This window comes from Erinaceus europaeus, unplaced genomic scaffold, assembly GCF_950295315.1.
Source record: "Erinaceus europaeus unplaced genomic scaffold, mEriEur2.1 scaffold_946, whole genome shotgun sequence".
NCBI lineage: Eukaryota > Metazoa > Chordata > Mammalia > Eulipotyphla > Erinaceidae > Erinaceus > Erinaceus europaeus.
In genome coordinates, this window is record NW_026648122.1 from 24,602 (window position 1) to 43,364 (window position 18,763).

General features: G+C 38.3%; 2 protein-coding genes across 2 annotated transcripts; one reads left to right on the forward strand and one right to left on the reverse strand.

Moving 5' to 3' along the window:
- Positions 1-283: 283 nt before the first annotated feature.
- Positions 284-8,578, forward strand: ABRA (actin binding Rho activating protein). The gene is made up of 2 exons (XM_007528379.2): positions 284-1,011; positions 3,774-8,578. The coding sequence occupies exons 1-2, from the start codon at positions 344-346 to the stop codon at positions 4,246-4,248; spliced, it is 1,143 nt and encodes a 380-aa protein (XP_007528441.1). The 5' UTR covers positions 284-343; the 3' UTR covers positions 4,249-8,578.
- OXR1 (oxidation resistance 1) lies at positions 7,199-18,421 on the reverse strand. Its single transcript, XM_060184761.1, has 4 exons — positions 18,215-18,421; positions 15,776-15,871; positions 11,682-11,755; positions 7,199-9,028 (listed from the first exon to the last, which is right to left on the reverse strand). Exons 1-4 carry the CDS (start codon positions 18,389-18,391, stop codon positions 8,893-8,895), a joined length of 483 nt encoding a protein of 160 aa, XP_060040744.1. The 5' UTR covers positions 18,392-18,421; the 3' UTR covers positions 7,199-8,892.
- Between the last annotated feature and the right edge of the window lie 342 nt (positions 18,422-18,763).

The following is an 18,763-nucleotide window of genomic DNA, read 5'->3' on the forward strand; positions in this document are numbered from 1 at the left end:
ATGCCCCTATAAATGTTAGGCTCATATTTTAAGGTCAAGAAACACCTAAGGCAGAACACATGACCAGATCTAGTAATTTCTATTCTGGAATTTGGAGAAGAAAGAGAGTGAGACTATCACTGCCCTTTACCATCTTCTGCTATGGTGAAACAGGAGCTGTCCGGGTGTCAGGGTTTAAAAAAAGAACACCACAGTATCTTGGCAAGAAATGCTTAACATAGTTTCCACGGTCACCGAGCACCCCTCACACCCCATTCCCTGCTTCTATTTAAATCCCAGGCACTCTATGGGTCCACAGGCACCTTAGCCAGTGGTCAGCTATCAGCAGGAACAAGACAGTAGCATGGCTCCAGGAGAAAAGGAAAGAGAGCAGGTACCCGCCAAGAGAGCACTCCAGAAGATTCGTACAGCCACTCTGGTTATCAACTTGGCCCGAGGCTGGCAGCAGTGGGCAAATGAGAACAACATCAAGCAGGCCCAAGAACCTGCAGGTTGGCTACCAGGGGGGACCCAGGAACCACGCCAAGCTCCGAAACCAGTGCTACAACCTAAGACCCACCAGAAAGTTGAGACTATCCCAAAGTCTTCCTCCCAAAAGCCAGAAGGGTGTGGAGGTGGCCAAAGTTCAGAGGAATGCACTGAAATCTCCCATATAAAAAGGAAAGAAGTGACCAAAACTGTTTTCAGCAAGGCTTACGAGAAAGGAGGCGATGTGAGTCACCTCAGCAACAGATATGAGAAGGATGGTGGCACACCTGAACCCAGGCAGCCCGAGAATGACATTGACCGAATCCTTCATGGCTGTCACTCCCCAATACGGAGGAGAAAATGTGCCAACCTGGTGTCTGAGTTGACTAAAGGCTGGAAAGAAATGGAACAGGATGAGCCCAAGTGGAGGAGTGACAGCATAGACACAGAGGACAGCGGCTATGGAGGGGAGACGGAGGAGAGAGCTGAGCAGGAGGGAGAGCAGGTGACTGCAACTCGAATCAAACGCCCCTTACCCTCCCAGTAAGTGAATGCCACCTTGGGCTCTTTATACTGCCATGGAGCCCTAGCCAGTTTCCAGGACATCCTGGAGAGCAGGGGAGAATCTCAAAGCTTGACCATTGAGGAGCTTTGGGGCAAGGCATGTCCTTGGGCTAAAAGAGTATTGATCAAGTTAGTCATTGACCTTTGGGTCAAGGGACTATACTATTTTATTTTCCTCTCTCTTTTGAACCCAACACTCAGGTTGTACTATTAACAAAGTTCAATCTATAGGTGAGGAATACTAGTCTTTGCATCAATGCTCTACCTCTGTAATGAGGGATAGATGCCTCTTTCCTCCACTATCTCCCTCTCCTATCTCAATTTCTATCTCTATCTAGTAATAAATACATTTTTAAATAAAATGAATTATTATTTACTATTACTTATCTTCCAGGGTTGTTGCTGGAGCTCGGTGTCTGTGAGTCTCCACTTGGGCTCAGGCTTGCAGATTAGTGCTTTAATAGGTCAAGTTGTTTCCATGGTCAAGTTTGTTTAAATTGGAAAATCAGTATGAAAGATGATTTTGAAAAATCATCTGCCACTTAGGTGTCAACATATTTTTTATATTTATTTTCCCTTTTGTCACCCTTTTTATTGTTGTTGTAGTTATTGTTGATATTGATGTTGTCATTGTTAGATATGAGAGAGAGAAATGGAGGAGGGGAAGACAGAGAGACAGACACCTGCAGACCTGCTTCACCGCCTGTGAAGCAACTCCACTGCAGGTGGGGAGCTGGGGCTCGAACTGGGATCCTGAAGCCGGACCCCTGTGCTTTGCACCAAGTGTGCTTAACCCGCTGCGCTACTGCCCAACTTCCCAAAATAAATATTTTTTAAAATTCTTTGTGATGAGAATTCTCAAGTAGGTGTACCACCATCCAACTCATGCCAACTCCTTAATAGCATATATTATGTTTTATACTATTGATCAAAGGCATACTTGGTGTTCAGAATACACACAGTGTGAGTTAGGGAATTATGCTTTTCTCTTCACTTTATTCTGAGGTGGCTTATGCTTTTCCTCTAATAGGCTATCTCACTGTCAAATCTGATATGAACTTTAGGAATTGCTTGGGCTTGTTTTGAAGACTCCTAAGGGACAAGGTGTTTTCTGTCCTTTTAGAAGTTGAATAGGTGAGGTCTATGGAGTGACCGGTGGCGGCTAGGGCCTGAGGACTCAAAGAAATCTGTTCCATGTCACTGCAACACAATGTCTAGTTTCAGTACCTACAGTAATTGTGTAGGCAGCTTTTGGAAGCTTTATCCCCGCCCCCATCAGCTTTAAAATATGCTCTTGTCCACATAACAACAGAGAATAGCACTGTTATGTGCAACGGTGTATTCCCAGATTGAATTCTATTGCAGACTGCAGCAAAGGATTTAATACATGAATTATAGAAATTAGTGGAAGTCTGCCATCTAGTGGATGCCAGTTTTTTGTACTATGTGCGCTTAACCCAGTGCGCTACTGCCCGGCCCCCAAGATGCTAGTTTTTTAAAGCAATGCTCATACATGCACATGTGCCTCCCTATCCACATCTGTTTCCCTGCATTTGGAAAACAAGATTTTGAGAAGTGACATTAAATAGCAAGAAGGACCCAGACTGAACCCTTTCCTGGGTTTAGCAGTTAACTGTGGGCGTTTGGGTAGGAGGAGGCTATTTAGATGAAGCATATCATTGACAAGAGAGAGAGAATACAACATTGCTTTGTATTATCTCTAATTCCAATGCTTCCAGGCATGAGGTCACTTAATGTTGAGAAGGAAACATGTTTCATTTGTGAGACTTTTATTTACATTGTATAAGCTTTCTTTTGGGTAGTTTCAGAGATCCCGGAAAAGATGGCTTCTCCCTAACACACAGATAATTCTTGTTTTTAAAAATTTCACTATTAAGTGAATTCAAGATGCATGCATTCCCTTTGTGAAGTCCCCCCCCCCCACCCTTTGAAATAGATTAATATTGTCTTACAGTTACTGTATTGTCTTAACACTTACTGGTATTCACAAAGAAAATAATCTAGAAGTCATAGACAAATGCGGGAGGGGACTGTGTAACAATCTTTCCCCCCCAAACACTGTTCAGCTATGGCTTATGGTGGTACAGGGGATTAAACGGGGACCTTGGAGTCTCAGGCATGAGAGTCTCTTTGCATTACCATTACCATTATGCTATTTAACCCCACCCTTTGTTTCTTTAATGATTTTTTTTTTTTTTTTTTTTTGGCCTGGGCACTGCTCTGCTCTGGCTTGGTACCTGCAGAACTCTTTCTATCCCTGTAGAGAATCTTTGTGTTTTGTCTCAGTAGAGAGCAAGAGACAAGAGAGGGATAAAGAGGCAGAAACACAACAGCAACCCTCTGCTACTTATGAAGTATCTGCTTTGCCTGGGGATCTCAGGTGATGGCTGGGGACTTCAGTCTGGGCCCTCAAACCTGGTAAAGTATGAATGCTACCAAAGCGAATTATCTCCCAGCCATAGTTCCTCTTTTATAAGAAAAAAAAGACTGGTCCCCACCTGCAGGGGGAAGCTTCACATGTGGTGAAGCAAGGCTTGTAGGTGTCTCTTTCCTTCACTATCTCTTCCTCTCTCAAATTCTGTCTCTATCCAGTAATAAAAATAAGAAAAAAAAAAACCTGACATACTTCCATCAAGACAAACACGTACTGGTACTGGAACTACAAAGAGAAAACACTGTGTTTATTAAAAATGTCTCTCTTTGTCCCTTTTCTTCTTTAGAGCACACAGATTCACAGAGAAACTCAACTGCAAGGCCCAACAGAAATGCAGCCAAGTGGACAGCCTGAAAGGGAGGTGGCAACAGTGGGCAGATGAGCACATACAATCCCAGCAGCTCAATCCTTTCAGTGAAGAATTTGATTACCAGCTGGCCATGGCCACCCGTCTTCACAAAGGTGACGAGGGCTACGGGCGCCCCAAAGAGGGTACCAAAACTGCCGAGAGAGCCAAACGAGCTGAGGAGCACATCTACAGGGAAATCATGGACTTGTGCTTTGTCATTCGTACAATGGCTCGCCACCGACGTGATGGCAAGATCCAAGTTACTTTCGGAGACCTCTTTGACAGATACGTGCGTATTTCAGATAAAGTTGTGGGCATCCTGATGCGTGCCAGGAAACACGGATTGGTGGACTTTGAAGGGGAGATGCTGTGGCAAGGCCGTGACGACCATGTTGTGATCACGCTGCTTTGAGTAAACCTTCAACGGTACCTGCTTCATTGGGTTCACTGCTGTCTTCGGGATAAGTACTAATGTAGCCGAAATCAACATGCAGACTTCTTTAAAATAAAATAGGACATTTTAAACATTTTTTTTAAAAAACATAAATGCCTTTGTGGCGCTTTTTCTGAGGATGTCTGACAATGTCTGAGAAGGCATTTTAGAAAGTTTAGTATTATTGGTACCTAGTAGCATAAATATTTGAAATGTCACTTACCTTTTCAAGAAAATGTGTTTATTAGCTATTTGTTGTATAAATCATGGATATTTTTAAATATATGAAGAATGTTGACTTTAGGTAAGTATCAGTACAACATTGCACTGTGCTGACTTTTAGGGAAAAAAATAATTTCATTGGCTTGGCAAAACTAAAAATTCTCTAAGAAGTTTGTAGTTTTTTTTTTTTTTTTAAATTATCTTTAGTGGCTAGAGACAGCCTGAAATTGGGGGGGGGGTGTAGGGGAAGGTAGAGATGGAGAGACAGAGAGACACCTACAGACCTGGTTCACCACTAGCAGAGCCTTCCCCTCGCAGGTAGGAACTGGGGGCTCGAAGTTGGGCCCTTGCACATTATAACATGTGCGCTCAACCAGGTGCGCCACCCACCTAGCCCCAAAGTTTGTAGTTTTTGATATCATTACATCACTTACAAAATAGGAACACATAATCTTTCAAATAAGGTGTTTAAATTTATCTGTGGGCATGGGATTTAGTAGGTATTTTTCTTCTGTGTAATTTGAGCAAATCATATTAAGCAGACATTTCTGGTGATTTTAGAGCTAAAAGGCATTGGCAGTTACCTTCAGAATGAAAGTTAAAGCTGAAGTGAGAAAGTCAGAATCACTTGTCTTTGGATTGCTTTTTGGAGAAGTTGATTTTTTCTGAAAAGCTGAGTCATTCTGCTTCTACTGCTATTGGTGCCCAAGAGCTAGAGGTGCAGAGAATTCTGCAATGAAGCAGAATGGAACTGAGGCCCTTTACTTACTTCACACTTTTAACAATTCTTATGAAATGTCTGAGGGTCAAAAATTAGTAAAAAGTCGGGAAAAACAAAAAGCATAGTCTAGTATGATCACGAAAAAGCTGACACTAATCTGTCACCTGTGTTTCTCCATTAGATTTACAACTAAATTCAATGCAGAAGTACTCAAGTGGTATTTAGCACTCGGATGTGAAAACCAGAAACTCATGTCAAAACAATGGACATTTATAATAATTAAGACTGTTACAGTTAGGCGTTAGGTTTAAATGAAATATGAGTTAAACAGGAGTGGATTAGCTTGCTTTTCCTGTATGATTCTTTCAAACTGAAAGTTCCAATATCTTCTTGATGAAGAGTTTTTACATTTTCATGTATTTTAAATTCATTACCAATATTTACTAAATAGAATTTCACGAAAGATGTACATTTCTACCCCAACAGCAAAATCTCTAGGTCAAAACCTAGAGATGCAACACAAGGATAAAAGGTGTTTCCTTGTATTTCCTGTTCTTGTACTATTTTTTTTAAGTTTTTACTTTATCTTTATTTATTGGATACAGACAACCAGAAAGCGAAAGGGAAGGAGGGAAGGACAGAGAGGGAGAGAGACAGAGCAACATTGCTTCACAAAGCTTTCACAAAGCTTTCCCTCTGCAGGTGGGGACTGGGAGCTCGAACCCAGGTCCTTGCTTATTGTAACACGTGTGCTTGACCAGGTACACCACCACCTGGCCCTTAAAGGTTTAGATTCATACATCTTGCACAAGTTTTCCAAAGCTTTCCACTTTATGTAACCTTTAAAAATTTCTCTTATTGGCTATTTTAATACTCCTAGAAATTGCAAGACTTCTGCCATTCCTTTTACTGAACATTTTTTTATTTGTATGTATATATGAGATCATCATTAGGGCTGTTACAAAAACTTTACCTTGTGGACTGCCTCTTCCTGTTTTAAGAGTTAATGGTTAAAACATTCCAATCTTAAGATCTAAATTGTTTAAACTGAAAGCTTTATTGCTTTGCCTTTCACATTTAGCTCTATAAACGGTAGTTACTTTTTGTGTAAAATGCACTCAGTTTCATACAGATACCCACCCACTTGATTCATTTTTTGAAAAGACTATTGTGCTGCACTCATATTTTAAAAAATAATAGTTAGAAAACAACAAGGTAACAGCTCCATGTGTTAAAACACAGGAATTGTATAACTGAGGCTCCAGAAGTCCCAGGTTCAAGTCCTCTTATCAACATGAGCCAAAGCTGCCTGATGTACAGGCCTTTCATTCATAAAAATTATTATATCTTGCGGGAGTCGGGCGGTGGCTCAGTGGGTTACATGGCGCAGAGCACAAGGACCGGCTTAAGGATCCCAGTTTGAGCCCCCGAGGAGGAGTCGCTTCACAAGCAGTGAAGCAGGTCTGCAGGTGTCTATCTTTCTCTCCCTCCTCTCTATTTCCCTCTGTCCTGTCCATCAATGACAACAACAATAATAACCACAACATTGTTAAACAACAAGGGCAACAAAAGGGAAAATAAATATAATAAAAAATTTTAAAAAATACTAAATCTTAAAAAAAAGAAGTCTCTTGGTTTTGATATATTCCTTCATATAGACAGACCCTTTTATCAATAAACACATTGTCTTTCTCAACTGCTTAATTAAAAATGATTATCTGGATCTTAAAGTGACAGACTCATTCTTAGGTGTTGCTCTAGTTGTGCTTCAACTTTTCTTTTCAAATGCACTTCTTCATCTGCCAGGTGCCTTTAATGACTTCCCTGTGTTTAAAACTGTGGTGTTCCCTCTGCTTGAACACGTTTACACCATTCTGACAACCAACACAAAGGCCACTAGAAGCATTTTTTTAAATACAAGTAACAGTAATCTTAATACCCGAGCTCTGAAATATGAAAGTAATATTAAGTAAACCCAAACTCAAATTTATATTTATATATTTAATTTTATTTAGTATACACCACACTTTGATCTTATTGTAACTAAAATCCAATACAGGATTATTTATTTACTTTTAATAATTAGTCAACTCCACAAAAACAATAATACTGCTGTGGAAGACCCAGGGGAGAACTGTTATATTTACAAATCCCTGTATTGTAAACATTTAATCTATAGTCTGTTTCTAACTTATAATGAAAGCTTGAGATAGATAAAAGAAATGATGCCCTGCATTTCTATTTATATTCAGCAATAGCATATTAAATAGAACATCAGATTTTCTTTTCTATTAGCATTATATTTTTCTTTAGATAATTATTTAGACTTTCAAAAGTTCTAAATATATTCAAGTGTTATAGAACTAAAACTACCTAAGCCAACATATTTGGCTTATAATTTCATTTTTTATAATCATTTAAAGTGCTATCAGCAACTTGGCAATCAACACTTTCTATAGGAACAAAACTACTTTTACACATTAATTTACAAGATAATATACAACATTTATCTGGAATAGCTGAAAGTTCAGCACAAAGTGTCACTGTCACACGTTTAACAGCAGGATTTTTTTTTTTTGCATAACATGAAGCTTTGAAATTAACTGATGATTTACTGCCAAATGGCTTATTATTGATATCCTACAAAAGAGGATAAGAACTACTTGTATATTCTATCTTTTTTTTGAAGTCACCAGACAGTATGTTTGCATATTCAACAAGTCTACTGAGTTACAATATTGTGTACTATAATCTCTGCCCTTTTATTAAGAGCAAATGCTAATGGAAGTAATAATATATACCACTTGGAAAAATCACAACTTATTTTTTCTTTTAAACAGGAACCTATATTTGGAAAGATGGTATGCAAAACGGCTAAAACAAATGAACTGTGAAATAGTATATCTGACACAATAAGTTGAAAAAATATGCATGTTTCAGTTTTTGTACTTAATGATAACGTCTTGCTAAGCTACAAATATGTAAATATTATGTTTTCTTGCTTGATGTGTTAAACACAGTAGAATCATCGAGTTCTCATCCTCCTTTGTCCATCAGATAATTATGAAAGCATATGCCCAAACCTGCATATTCTGTGCACTGTGGTCTATGACAACCAGAATGCTACTAAAATTCATCATTAAAGTGAATTGAGACTATCAGAACAATGAATAAAGATAATATTGTAGTATGAATTCAAACTCGAAGTCAGTGGTCAATGAAGTAAGCATCATTTGGCATGTGTTCTCTCCCTCTCCATTACAAAGTCTTTGAATCACCTGTACCAGTCTTATGGCTGGCTGTATCTAGTCTTCATCCCCTAAATCCCCCAATTAAACTGTCCCAGTAAAACAATTAATATAGTTTTTTTTTAAAAAAAAAAAAAAACAACAACAAACCAAAAATTCAACAAAAGAGCACCATCATATAAGAAGACTGAAGGAACATGGATCGTAGATATTGTTACATGGACCCAACACCATCTTTTAAGCCTCAAGAACTCTGGGACAGAAACATGATTTGAAAAAATAAAACTCCAAAATTAGAACTGTACGAAGAGGTGATGTGGACTAATTTTAAAGCACAAGTGACATGTTACATTGTATTGCTTCTTGAACTTTTTCAAACAATGCTTGTCCATGTCAGGTTTGGGCCAGTATCCTGCTATAACAGTATTATATTTATTCAAAAGCCCAGATTTCAATGTCTTGGATAAAGAAATCTTCCTTCTTAGACAGTGTATGATTTCCAAACGTTTTACAAGAATGGCTTCTTCCATGGTAGAGGTCTCCATCAAGCCAGAGGGCAAATTCTCCTCTACAACACATAAATAAAAGAGTTTTTAACAACAACCTTTCATACTGATGCCTCAAATTGCAATGTAAGCACAGAGGTTGTAAGGTAATCTAAGTGAGATATCTCAGTACATCTTATGATTCTAAAACCATTAGCATTTACCAATGCCTACTCTTTTTTCCATATTGGAAAAAGGCAATTTTATTTTGTTTTGTTTCATATCCCATTATAAAACCACCTTTGTTATACTCATCAAGGAATACAATGAATCCTCTAAAATTAACTTTATATAGGTTATCTTTTGAGACTGCTACTACTCTTATTATTCTCTACCTGGTTTATAGATTTTTTTTCCTTTGGGTTAATATATTTAACATTATGTCATTTAAACAAAATATGGAGGCTAATATTATGAAATTAATATCTATTTATTTTTAAATATTTCATATTAGAGTTTCACATAGAGGGAGAGAGAAAAAGAGAGGGAAATGGAGAGAGAGAGGGAGAGAGAGAGGGAGAGGGAGAGGAAGGTTAGAGCAGAATCATTTCAGTACACTGTGTACCAGGTCTCAAACTGGGTCCCTCAGGCATGTGCACCCCATGCTCCACCAGTTCAGCTATCTGCCTAGTCACAAGCCTTTAATCATTAAGTTACAACTGAGCAGGGTTTAAAATTGTTATGGAGAGGAGATCGCTTAAGGCCTTACAGGGAACATACACTGAAACTAAATCTGAATCAGGTTGATCTAATTCCAAGTTCCACATTCACTCAGTCTACCAGAGCATGATTTTACCTCTTAGGGTACCTGTTTGAAACTCTGGAATATCAAGCCCCTGTAACTCCCATTTCCTGAGTCTGTAGATATCTTTCAAGACAGTGAACCTGCCTGCATATTACCTGACACAACAGTTAAGCTGACTTCCTACAATCATGTTGTATTAGCAAAATTCAGTTTTGGAAGACATCTAATGATGTTGTGGATATTATTTTCAGAGAGTCAAGACACCCTTCTTCTTCTTCTAGCATTTGCCAAGACACCCTTAATAGATAGAAATTATAAAGTCACTTGCTTGAGAGGCCTTCTAAGATGGTTTAAATGAATGAAATGCAAGCCTTTTTGGTTTACGGCTGAATGACTGGTCCCACATACCAGAAACCAGGTGTAACTGGAACACAAAAACAGTATATGCTGATCTCAACAATTAAAAATAACATGTTTAAAAAGACTAACGTGTTTTTAATTGCTTGGCTGTATCCGTCAGAGAAGGCTATAGTAGCCATGGTTAGTTTTAGTCAAATAAATCATCTTTCCCAAATACCTTTCTATAGATACTTTGAGAAAAATCTGTTTAAACAGCATGATATTATTACGTGTTAATAAGATTCTGTGACCTGACTAAATTACTATTCATGTATCACTAACTGTAAGAAGCTAACACTATTTTTATAATTTGGGGAAATTATTGAGGAAATATTACATCTGAATCTGAAGGACAGAGAGAAAGAGAGGCCAACGAAAAGGAACTGATCCTCACTATACATTATTAGAAAAGTATAGCAGGCTGGGTGTTGGTGCATCCAGGACCTGGGTTCGAGCCCTTGCTCCCCACCTGCAATGGGAATGCTTTATGGGTGGTGAAGTAGGTCTGCATGTCTCTCTTTCTCTTTCCCTCTCTACCTCACAATTTTTTCTCAATTTCTCTCTGTCCTATCAAACAATATAGGAAAAAACAAACAAACAAAAAAGGCCATAGAGTGATAAGCCTGGTGGCAATAAAAATAAAGAAAAAAGTATAGGTTAGGAAGTTGTAGAGCAAGCTATCTCTAGATACTATAGTTGAAAACCAGAATAAAAAAAAATAATAAATAAAAAAATTTTTAAAAAAGCAAAGTTCCTCTTAGAGCTTGTTATGCCAAAAAAGCCACAACAAGTATGACTACCCAGTGCCTGACTCAAACTATACTACTGAAAACAAAACAAACAAGAAAATGAGCACAAAAAGGGGATGGTTGTCACGAAATATCTTTTTTTCAGGGAAAAAACCAGTTTTTATCATTGTGTGAAATATTAATCCCAGGGGCTGGGTGGTGGTGCACCTGGTTGAGCACATGTATTACAATGCGCAAGGACCCGGGTTCAAACCCTCCCGGGTCCCCACCTGCAGGGGGAAAGCTTTGTGAGTAGTGAAGCAGTGCTGCAGGTGTCTCTCTCTGTCTCTCTTCCTCTCTATCACCCCCTCCCCTCTTGATTTCTGGCTGCCTCTATCCAATAAATAAAGATTAAAAATATATATGCTTAAAAATTAATCCCAGTAGTACCAAGGGCAGAATAATGTAAATATGATTGTGACCTTTTTCGGACACTGGGGGAAGTATCACCATCTAAGATTTTTAGATGTATTTGTCTTTCAAATACTGTGGAGCTGCATACTTTAAGAAGATGTGTTTTGGTCAGAAGGGAAATAAATAACATTTTAAAATAAATAAATACTCTACCAACAGTTTAAAATACTGTATTTAAGCAAACCTTCTCGTAAAAGTGCCGTGTATTGTTAGCAAATATATATATACACAAATCAGGATTCTAATGTCAAAACTTTCCAGAGATAAATGGTTTTAGACAAACAAGCAAATTAAGTTTTAAAATTTCATGGTAAAATGTCTGACACTTACCCTCCACCACCAAAAGCCAGTGAGTCCATGTCTCCTTTGATAAAAAACATATTATCTCCTGTCCACTTAAATACCTATAAAAATAAAAATAAAGAAAAAGAAAGCCATAGATAAAAATGGTGACTACATAGTTAGTGTTAGTTCTTCTAAACTGCACATAGTTAGAGAAGCCTAGACTGGCAAAACAGAAATAATAGCAAAACACAAAAAGTTTCAGACATGGCAGAGGTAGATAGCATAATGTTTATGCAAAGAGACTTATGCCTGAGGCTCCAAAGTCCCAGGTTCAATCCCCAAAAACCAGAGTTGAGCAGGGCTCTGGCCAAAAAAAAAAAAAAAAAGTTTCAGACAGTATAGGGAACTTGTGCTTTCAGTTTCTGGTATTTATATAGAACAGATGTTTTATTATAACGTAACTTTCAACTACACTTCTTCAAATTTTGCCATCTTCACACTTCATACTTCTTTCTGACTGTATAAGTATTAAGAATCAAGGGGTTAATTAAAAAAAAAAGAGAAAAGTCAGTTAAAGTCTAATACGTTGATGAACATGACACATAAATGTACATTAATTTGATATTATTTTAATATAGAACATGTATCTTCTCTCTGGGTATCATCACTTTATGGGCACATAACTCATTTATCAATTTGCCCAGTATTATAAATTATGTATAGTATTGATATAAATCATGATGCCCCACTTCAATTTCTTTCAAAGCGGAAGATAAAAAACTATTTGAGGAATCTGAAAGCATAACTTGTAGATGCGGGGACCTGGAGGCAGCTCACTCAGTACAGCAGACACTGTACCATGTGCGAGGACTCTCCGTTCAGCCCCAGGCACCACACGGGAGCACAGTGTAAAGGGAAAACATCAGGAACAGTAGAGTGGGACTCTTAACCTTCTCTCTCTCATTTTTTTTTAAACCTTTTTTAAAAAATATTTATTTATTCATTCCCTTTTGTTGCCCTTGTTGTTTTATTGTTGTAGTTGTCGTTGTTGTTGGATAGGACAGAGAGAAATGGAGAGAGGAGGGGAAGACAAAGAAAGGGAGAGAAAGATAGACACCTGCAGTCCTGTTTCACCGCTTGTGAAGCGATTCCCCTGCAGGTGGGGAGCCGGGGGCTCGAACCAGGATCCTTACACTGGTCCTGGTGCTTAGCGCCACCTGCGCTTAACCCGCTGTGCTACCGCCCGACTCCCTCTCATTTTTTTTTTTTTATCTGAAAAAAGAGTCTGCTGGCAACAGTGGAATCACACAAGGCTTCTGTTGAAGCCCTGGTGTCCAAAAAAAAAAAAATTCTGTGTTGGTCTTTTTTTTTTTTAAATTATCATTATTTATTTGATAGAGGCAGCCAGAAATCGAGAGGGAATGGGGTAATAGAGAGGGAGAGACACAAAGAGACACCTGCAGGTGGGGACCAGGAGCTTGAACCCAGGTCCATGCACATTGTAACATGTGCTCAATCAGGTACACCACCATCTGGCACTAATGCTGGTCTTCAGAATATTTTTCTTCTTATTTTTTTCACCTAGTAACTCATCTTTACCAACTTTTTCTAAGAGAATTAAAGTTTTCAAAAAAACTAATAAAATATTAAGATAGTCATGTTTTTACAGGTATGTAAAAAAACCCCTATTATTATAGGAATCAAGTACAAATGGAATTTACAGTTTTGAGAATCAGCACAGGTTAAACATTTTCTTCTTGCTAGAGACAGAAAGTAAGGGGGAAGAGGGAGGTGGAGAGAAAGAGTGACATCTATAGCACTGTTTTACCACTCTTGAAGCTTCACCCTTTATGTGTTGGTATGAGGCTCGAACCAGGGCCCATGTGCATGGTAATGTGTGCGCTCTACTGTATGCACCACTGCCTGGTCCTGCTAAACCATTTTCAAAACAAGCTTCCAGTCAGCACCAATTGGCAAGTTTTATGGGGGAGGTAGAAAAAAAAAACTGGCTATTCTGGCAAGCCAATTCAGCACAAATTGTGCTGCCTTATCTTTCCTATTTTGTTCACTCTTCTGCTTTACATCTTAATAGCCTTTCAGTCAGCAAGTTGCAGATGCAACCATGATGCCAACCTAACTTCTCTGGGCAGATGACCTCACCAATGCATCCTGGAACCTCACCTCCCCAGAGCCCTACCACACTAGGGAAAGATAGAAACGGGCTGGGGTTATGGATCCACCTGCTAAGATCCATGTCCAGTGGAGAAGCAATTATGAAAGCCAGACTTCCTGCCTTCTGCACTCCATAAAGACCTTTGGTTCATACTCCCAGAAGGATAAAGAATACAGAAACTTTCAATGGAGGGGTGGGATCCAGAACTCTGGTGGTGGGAACTATCTGGAATTCTACCTCTCTTATCCCACAGTCTCGTCAATAATTATTAAATCACTAATAAAAACCCTTAAAAACAAAAAACTGGGAAGCAAAAACAAACACACAGAGATGAGTCTGAACCACGTTTGGGAAAGTATTGTAGTGCTTTTCCCTCTCTCCTTCTGTCTCTGAAAAAATAAAAAATAAAAAAAAAAAGAACTTTGTTGATTTCATTACAAACTGTCACAATTTCAGCTTAATATGCTGAACCTTAATGATGTAGCTAAGATACTAGGAGTCACAGCCACTGAAATTCATTTATACTTTAATGATTTTTTTTTTTTTTTTTTTTTTTACCAGAGCTTTGCTCAGCTCTAGCTTATGGTGGTGTGAGGAATTGAACCTGGGGCTTTGGAGCCTCAGGCATGACAGCCTCTGCATAACCATTATGCTATTTACCCTCCAAATTTATACTTTACATATACGATCTTATTCTCACTATAATGCACTTAATTTAAGCTAGTCATGGCACAGTAAAGAAAAAATGTAATCACATCATCAATCACTTCTGACTTAAATCCAAATCATTTCCTCTGTTTTCAACATTTCCAAAATCTTGTCACGAAAAGTTTCTAATAATCTAAAATAATCCATAAACAATAAAAATAATAATGATAAATCATTATTCTTTACTGAGTCCATCCATGATATGTATTTGACAGCATACCAGATGCAATAAACATGTCATTCCCATTGAATTTTGCTTTTACAGCCCCTGGTTCTTGCACACACAGAGTTATACTGCCTCTAGGTCAACATATTCATTCCCTGTATTTAAGAGAGAGCTCCTTGTATTTAAAAGAGATCTCCAGAGAGGCAGAGAGACACAACAGCACTAGAGCTCTCCCAATGTCTCGTCAATGCCATGAAGAGGCCCGGTTCCTGCATTATGAATCCTCTGTTCCTGGCAGCCATTTTTCCATTTTTTTGTTGCCAGGCTAGAGAGAAATTGAGAGAGGAGGGGAAGATAGAGAGAGAACAACAGACACCTGCAGACCTGCTTCACTGCCTGTGAAGTGACTCCCCTGCAGGTGGGGAGCCAGGGGCTTGAACTGTGATCCTTGTATAGGTCCCGTCTTTCATACTATGTGTCCTTAACCCAGTGTGTCACCACCCGGTGCCTCTTCCTTCCTCCATTCCTTTCTTTCTTTTCTTCAGTACTCTCCACCACCCACCCCCTTCTTTTTTCCTTTCTTTCCCAAACCATTCACCTCCGCCCAGAGGCTGGGGTGATTCATGGTTGTGCTTCCTTTGTCCCTTAAGCTTCTTTATTTCTGGATTATAGGTGATTTATAATTTCCCACTGTGGTTCCTTTTCTATTTCTCTTTTATAGTTTATCTCCGATAGGCCTGAAAATCCTGTTTCCGCTTAGAATTCCCAGGATTTGAATCAAGTTTTGGGGACAGTCTGTCTCCTGCCTGCTTTTCCGTTTCTATCTTGACTCCACCCCCTCGTTTTTCCTTTCTATTATTGCATTGCATAGGGAAGAGAAAAAGTGAAAGGAGGGGGGGGGGAAGAGATAGAAAGGTAGAAAGAAAGCCACCTGCAGCCCTGCTTCAGTACTCAGGAAGCTTTCCCTCTGCAGGTGGGGAGCAGGGGCTCGAACCTGGTTTCTTCTACATGGTAGTATGTACACTCAACACCACCGCCTGGCCTCCACGCCATATCTTTATATGAATGGAATGTTGAGTTAACTGTTCTTACCTCAAACTCTGGACAGAATGTAAAGACAAAGGTCTCTCCAGTACCATAAAAGCCATCACTCACTTTAAATGGCTCAGATGCCAATGCGCCAAAAACCTAAGGGAAAGAAAAGTATTGATATTTTTAATGATGATTAAACTGTTTAATTGAGCACTACCTCCATTAAACCTGTTTAAGTAAAATATTTAGAAAACAGGCATCTTGTATAGTTTCATCTACCTATCCTCAAAAAGGGGCAAGACAGTCAACTGCTCTGTAATCATATAGAACATACCAGTTTCTCAGTGGAGAAAAAGATCTTTCAATTTTATTTTGGAGACTCAAATGATGTTTATTACAGAAATTAAATGGATGATATTAATGTGGTTTGCACTCTTCAAAATGTCCTAAGTCCATATTATAAGGATAATGTGTTGATGTAGGAGTACCAAATTTAGGGGACAAAATTCCTTTGGTCTAATGTAAATATCACATCAAGTTATGCTAGTTTTTTCCAACATTAGTTTGTGAACTATGTGAAGACAGGTCTTGTGTCTAATTTTTTTTTTTTTTTTGCCCTGTAAAGCCATGCTGTTCACAGTGTAAGATACACTGCAGATGTCTGAATAAGAGAAATGAACAAGTCATTTAAATACCTTGGGTTTTAAGGATCTACATTATAAACATGAGAATATAAAAATCTGATAAATGATATCACTGTTCTACTGGTATTCTGTTTTTCAAAGATGCATCTTTATTAAAGAAAATGGGAGAAAGAACCACTCGGGTCTATCATATGGAGGTGCTGGGCATTGAACCTGGAGTCCACATGGGTTCAGGAATGCAAGTCCTGTGCTCTAATGCTGAGCTATCTCTCTTGCCCTGGGTACCTTCTCTGTACTGCCACTACCACCTCCAAAAAGGAACTCACTAGTATGCCAATGCTATCAGTTTGGCTCATCTATGAAGTTTCTATAAATGGAATCAAAACAATGTAACTCTTTTCTATTATTTTGTATAATATTGAAAATCATTAACTCAATATTTTGAGTACAACACTTATGCTAAATGTTCCATTATAGCAACTTTTTTTTTTAATTTGGCCTATTATCTTAGGCAAATTGATTACATTCTTTAAGTCATAGTCACTCTCAACATGGAATGATGACAGTACCAACTTCATAGGGTGTTGAGGCTTAATCATGACAATGCATATAAAATGTAATGAGTTAAGTGTCTGGCACATAATAAGCATACTCATTACGCTTCAGTGCTTAAGAGTTGATCTGAACTTGTCTTTCTAAGACTGACTGTTTTGGGGTTGGCAAAACAGCTCACTTGGATAGCTTGCTGTTTTGCTAAGTATGTGACCCAAGTTCAAAGTCAGCTCCTACTGCACTGAAATAAGCTTTGGTGCTGTTGTCCCTTTCACTGCCTCTGCCTCTCTGTCTTCTACCTGAAAGAAATTTAAAAAAATAAAATAAAATAAAATAAAAAGCAAGCAAAAAGAAATAAAAAATGTTTCTCTTGCTTACCCATGGCTTCATCCTGGTACCATTCTTACACATACGCATAACTTCACACAATGCCTTTTAATGTTACCCATTATGCTTCAAGACTCGTCAATTTCTATTTGTCTTCTACTCTAAATACTCTCATTTGCTTTTTCTAGACTCTTAGCATGTTTGCTTGGTCATTAGAGGTAAGATGTTCTTATCATTTTCTACCAGCCTATCAACATAACCCTTTGAAGGCAGGACTCTTATTTATTCATGCTCATATCTATCCTTTGTAGCCCTCAGTATTGCCTTACATGTTCAAAGTACTCAATAATGGGCCAGGCAGGTAACAGAACAATGACTCTCAGGCCTGAGCCTTAGAGGTCCCAAGGTCAATCTCTGGAATAAACACTACAAGTCAGTGTTTAGATGTGCTCTGGTGAAGTAAATAAATGAATTAATTCAATGAAGAGATTAAAAAGAAAAGTTCTCAGTAAGTACCAGCTAAAGGTAAGATACAGAAACAAAAATAAATTTTATCATTTCTGTTAACAGTCTAGAAGGTATTTTAGCAGGTAGAGCTAGACATGACTGCTTTAAGAGAGACTATGTGGTCTGGGAGGTGGCACAGTGATAAAGCTTTGGACTCTCAAGCATGAGGTCCTGAGTTCAATCCCCAGCAGCACATGTGCCAGAGTGATGTCTGGTTCTTTCTCTCTCCTCCTATCTTTCTCATTAATAAATAAAATCTTGAGAGAGAGAGAGAGGGAGAGAGAGAGAGAGACTGACTGACTGACTGACTGACTACAGGTCTGATTACCATTACTGCATATACTATAGTTGAGCATTCTGGTTTTCTCATGAAATAAATAAACCTTAAAAAAGAAAAGGAATATGTTAAAAGTAAATGCAACTGTAATCTCTTACAAGGTAAAGTGCTTATGCAATTAGTTTTTAATACCTGCCCATCACTGTCTTTAATCACCATGAGCACTGGAGTATCTAAACCTGTCATTGTTCGATAAAGGGTCTTCAAGCTTGTGCCATGCTTCCCAGTACCATACACAAGAGTCCATGGATAGCCAATTGTCCTTGGTGGAAGATGCTTGGTGAGCTTTGAAAAAGAAAATGTTAACATTTACTTAACAGTTTATGTATGGGGTTAAGATACTAGAGTTATCTGGAATTTAGTTGCATTTTATAAAATGTAGGCTATAAAGTAACAGTAGACTCTTCAGAGAAGTACTGAGAAAGGTAGAGCATAATTATAAAGACCTCAACACGAAATATTGACCACTAGAAAGTCATGTCAAAACAGATAAAGACTGAACTGAGACAAGAAATATGGACTACATATTATTTGTGCATTCTAAATCAATGTAACACTAGATTGGGCTTGATTATTGCATACCTCTCAAATCATAAACTCAAGAGTCAGATTACTAGAAATTTAGTTCCAATGATTCATACACTTGTAACTTGGAACAAATTACTTAATCTTTATACCCAT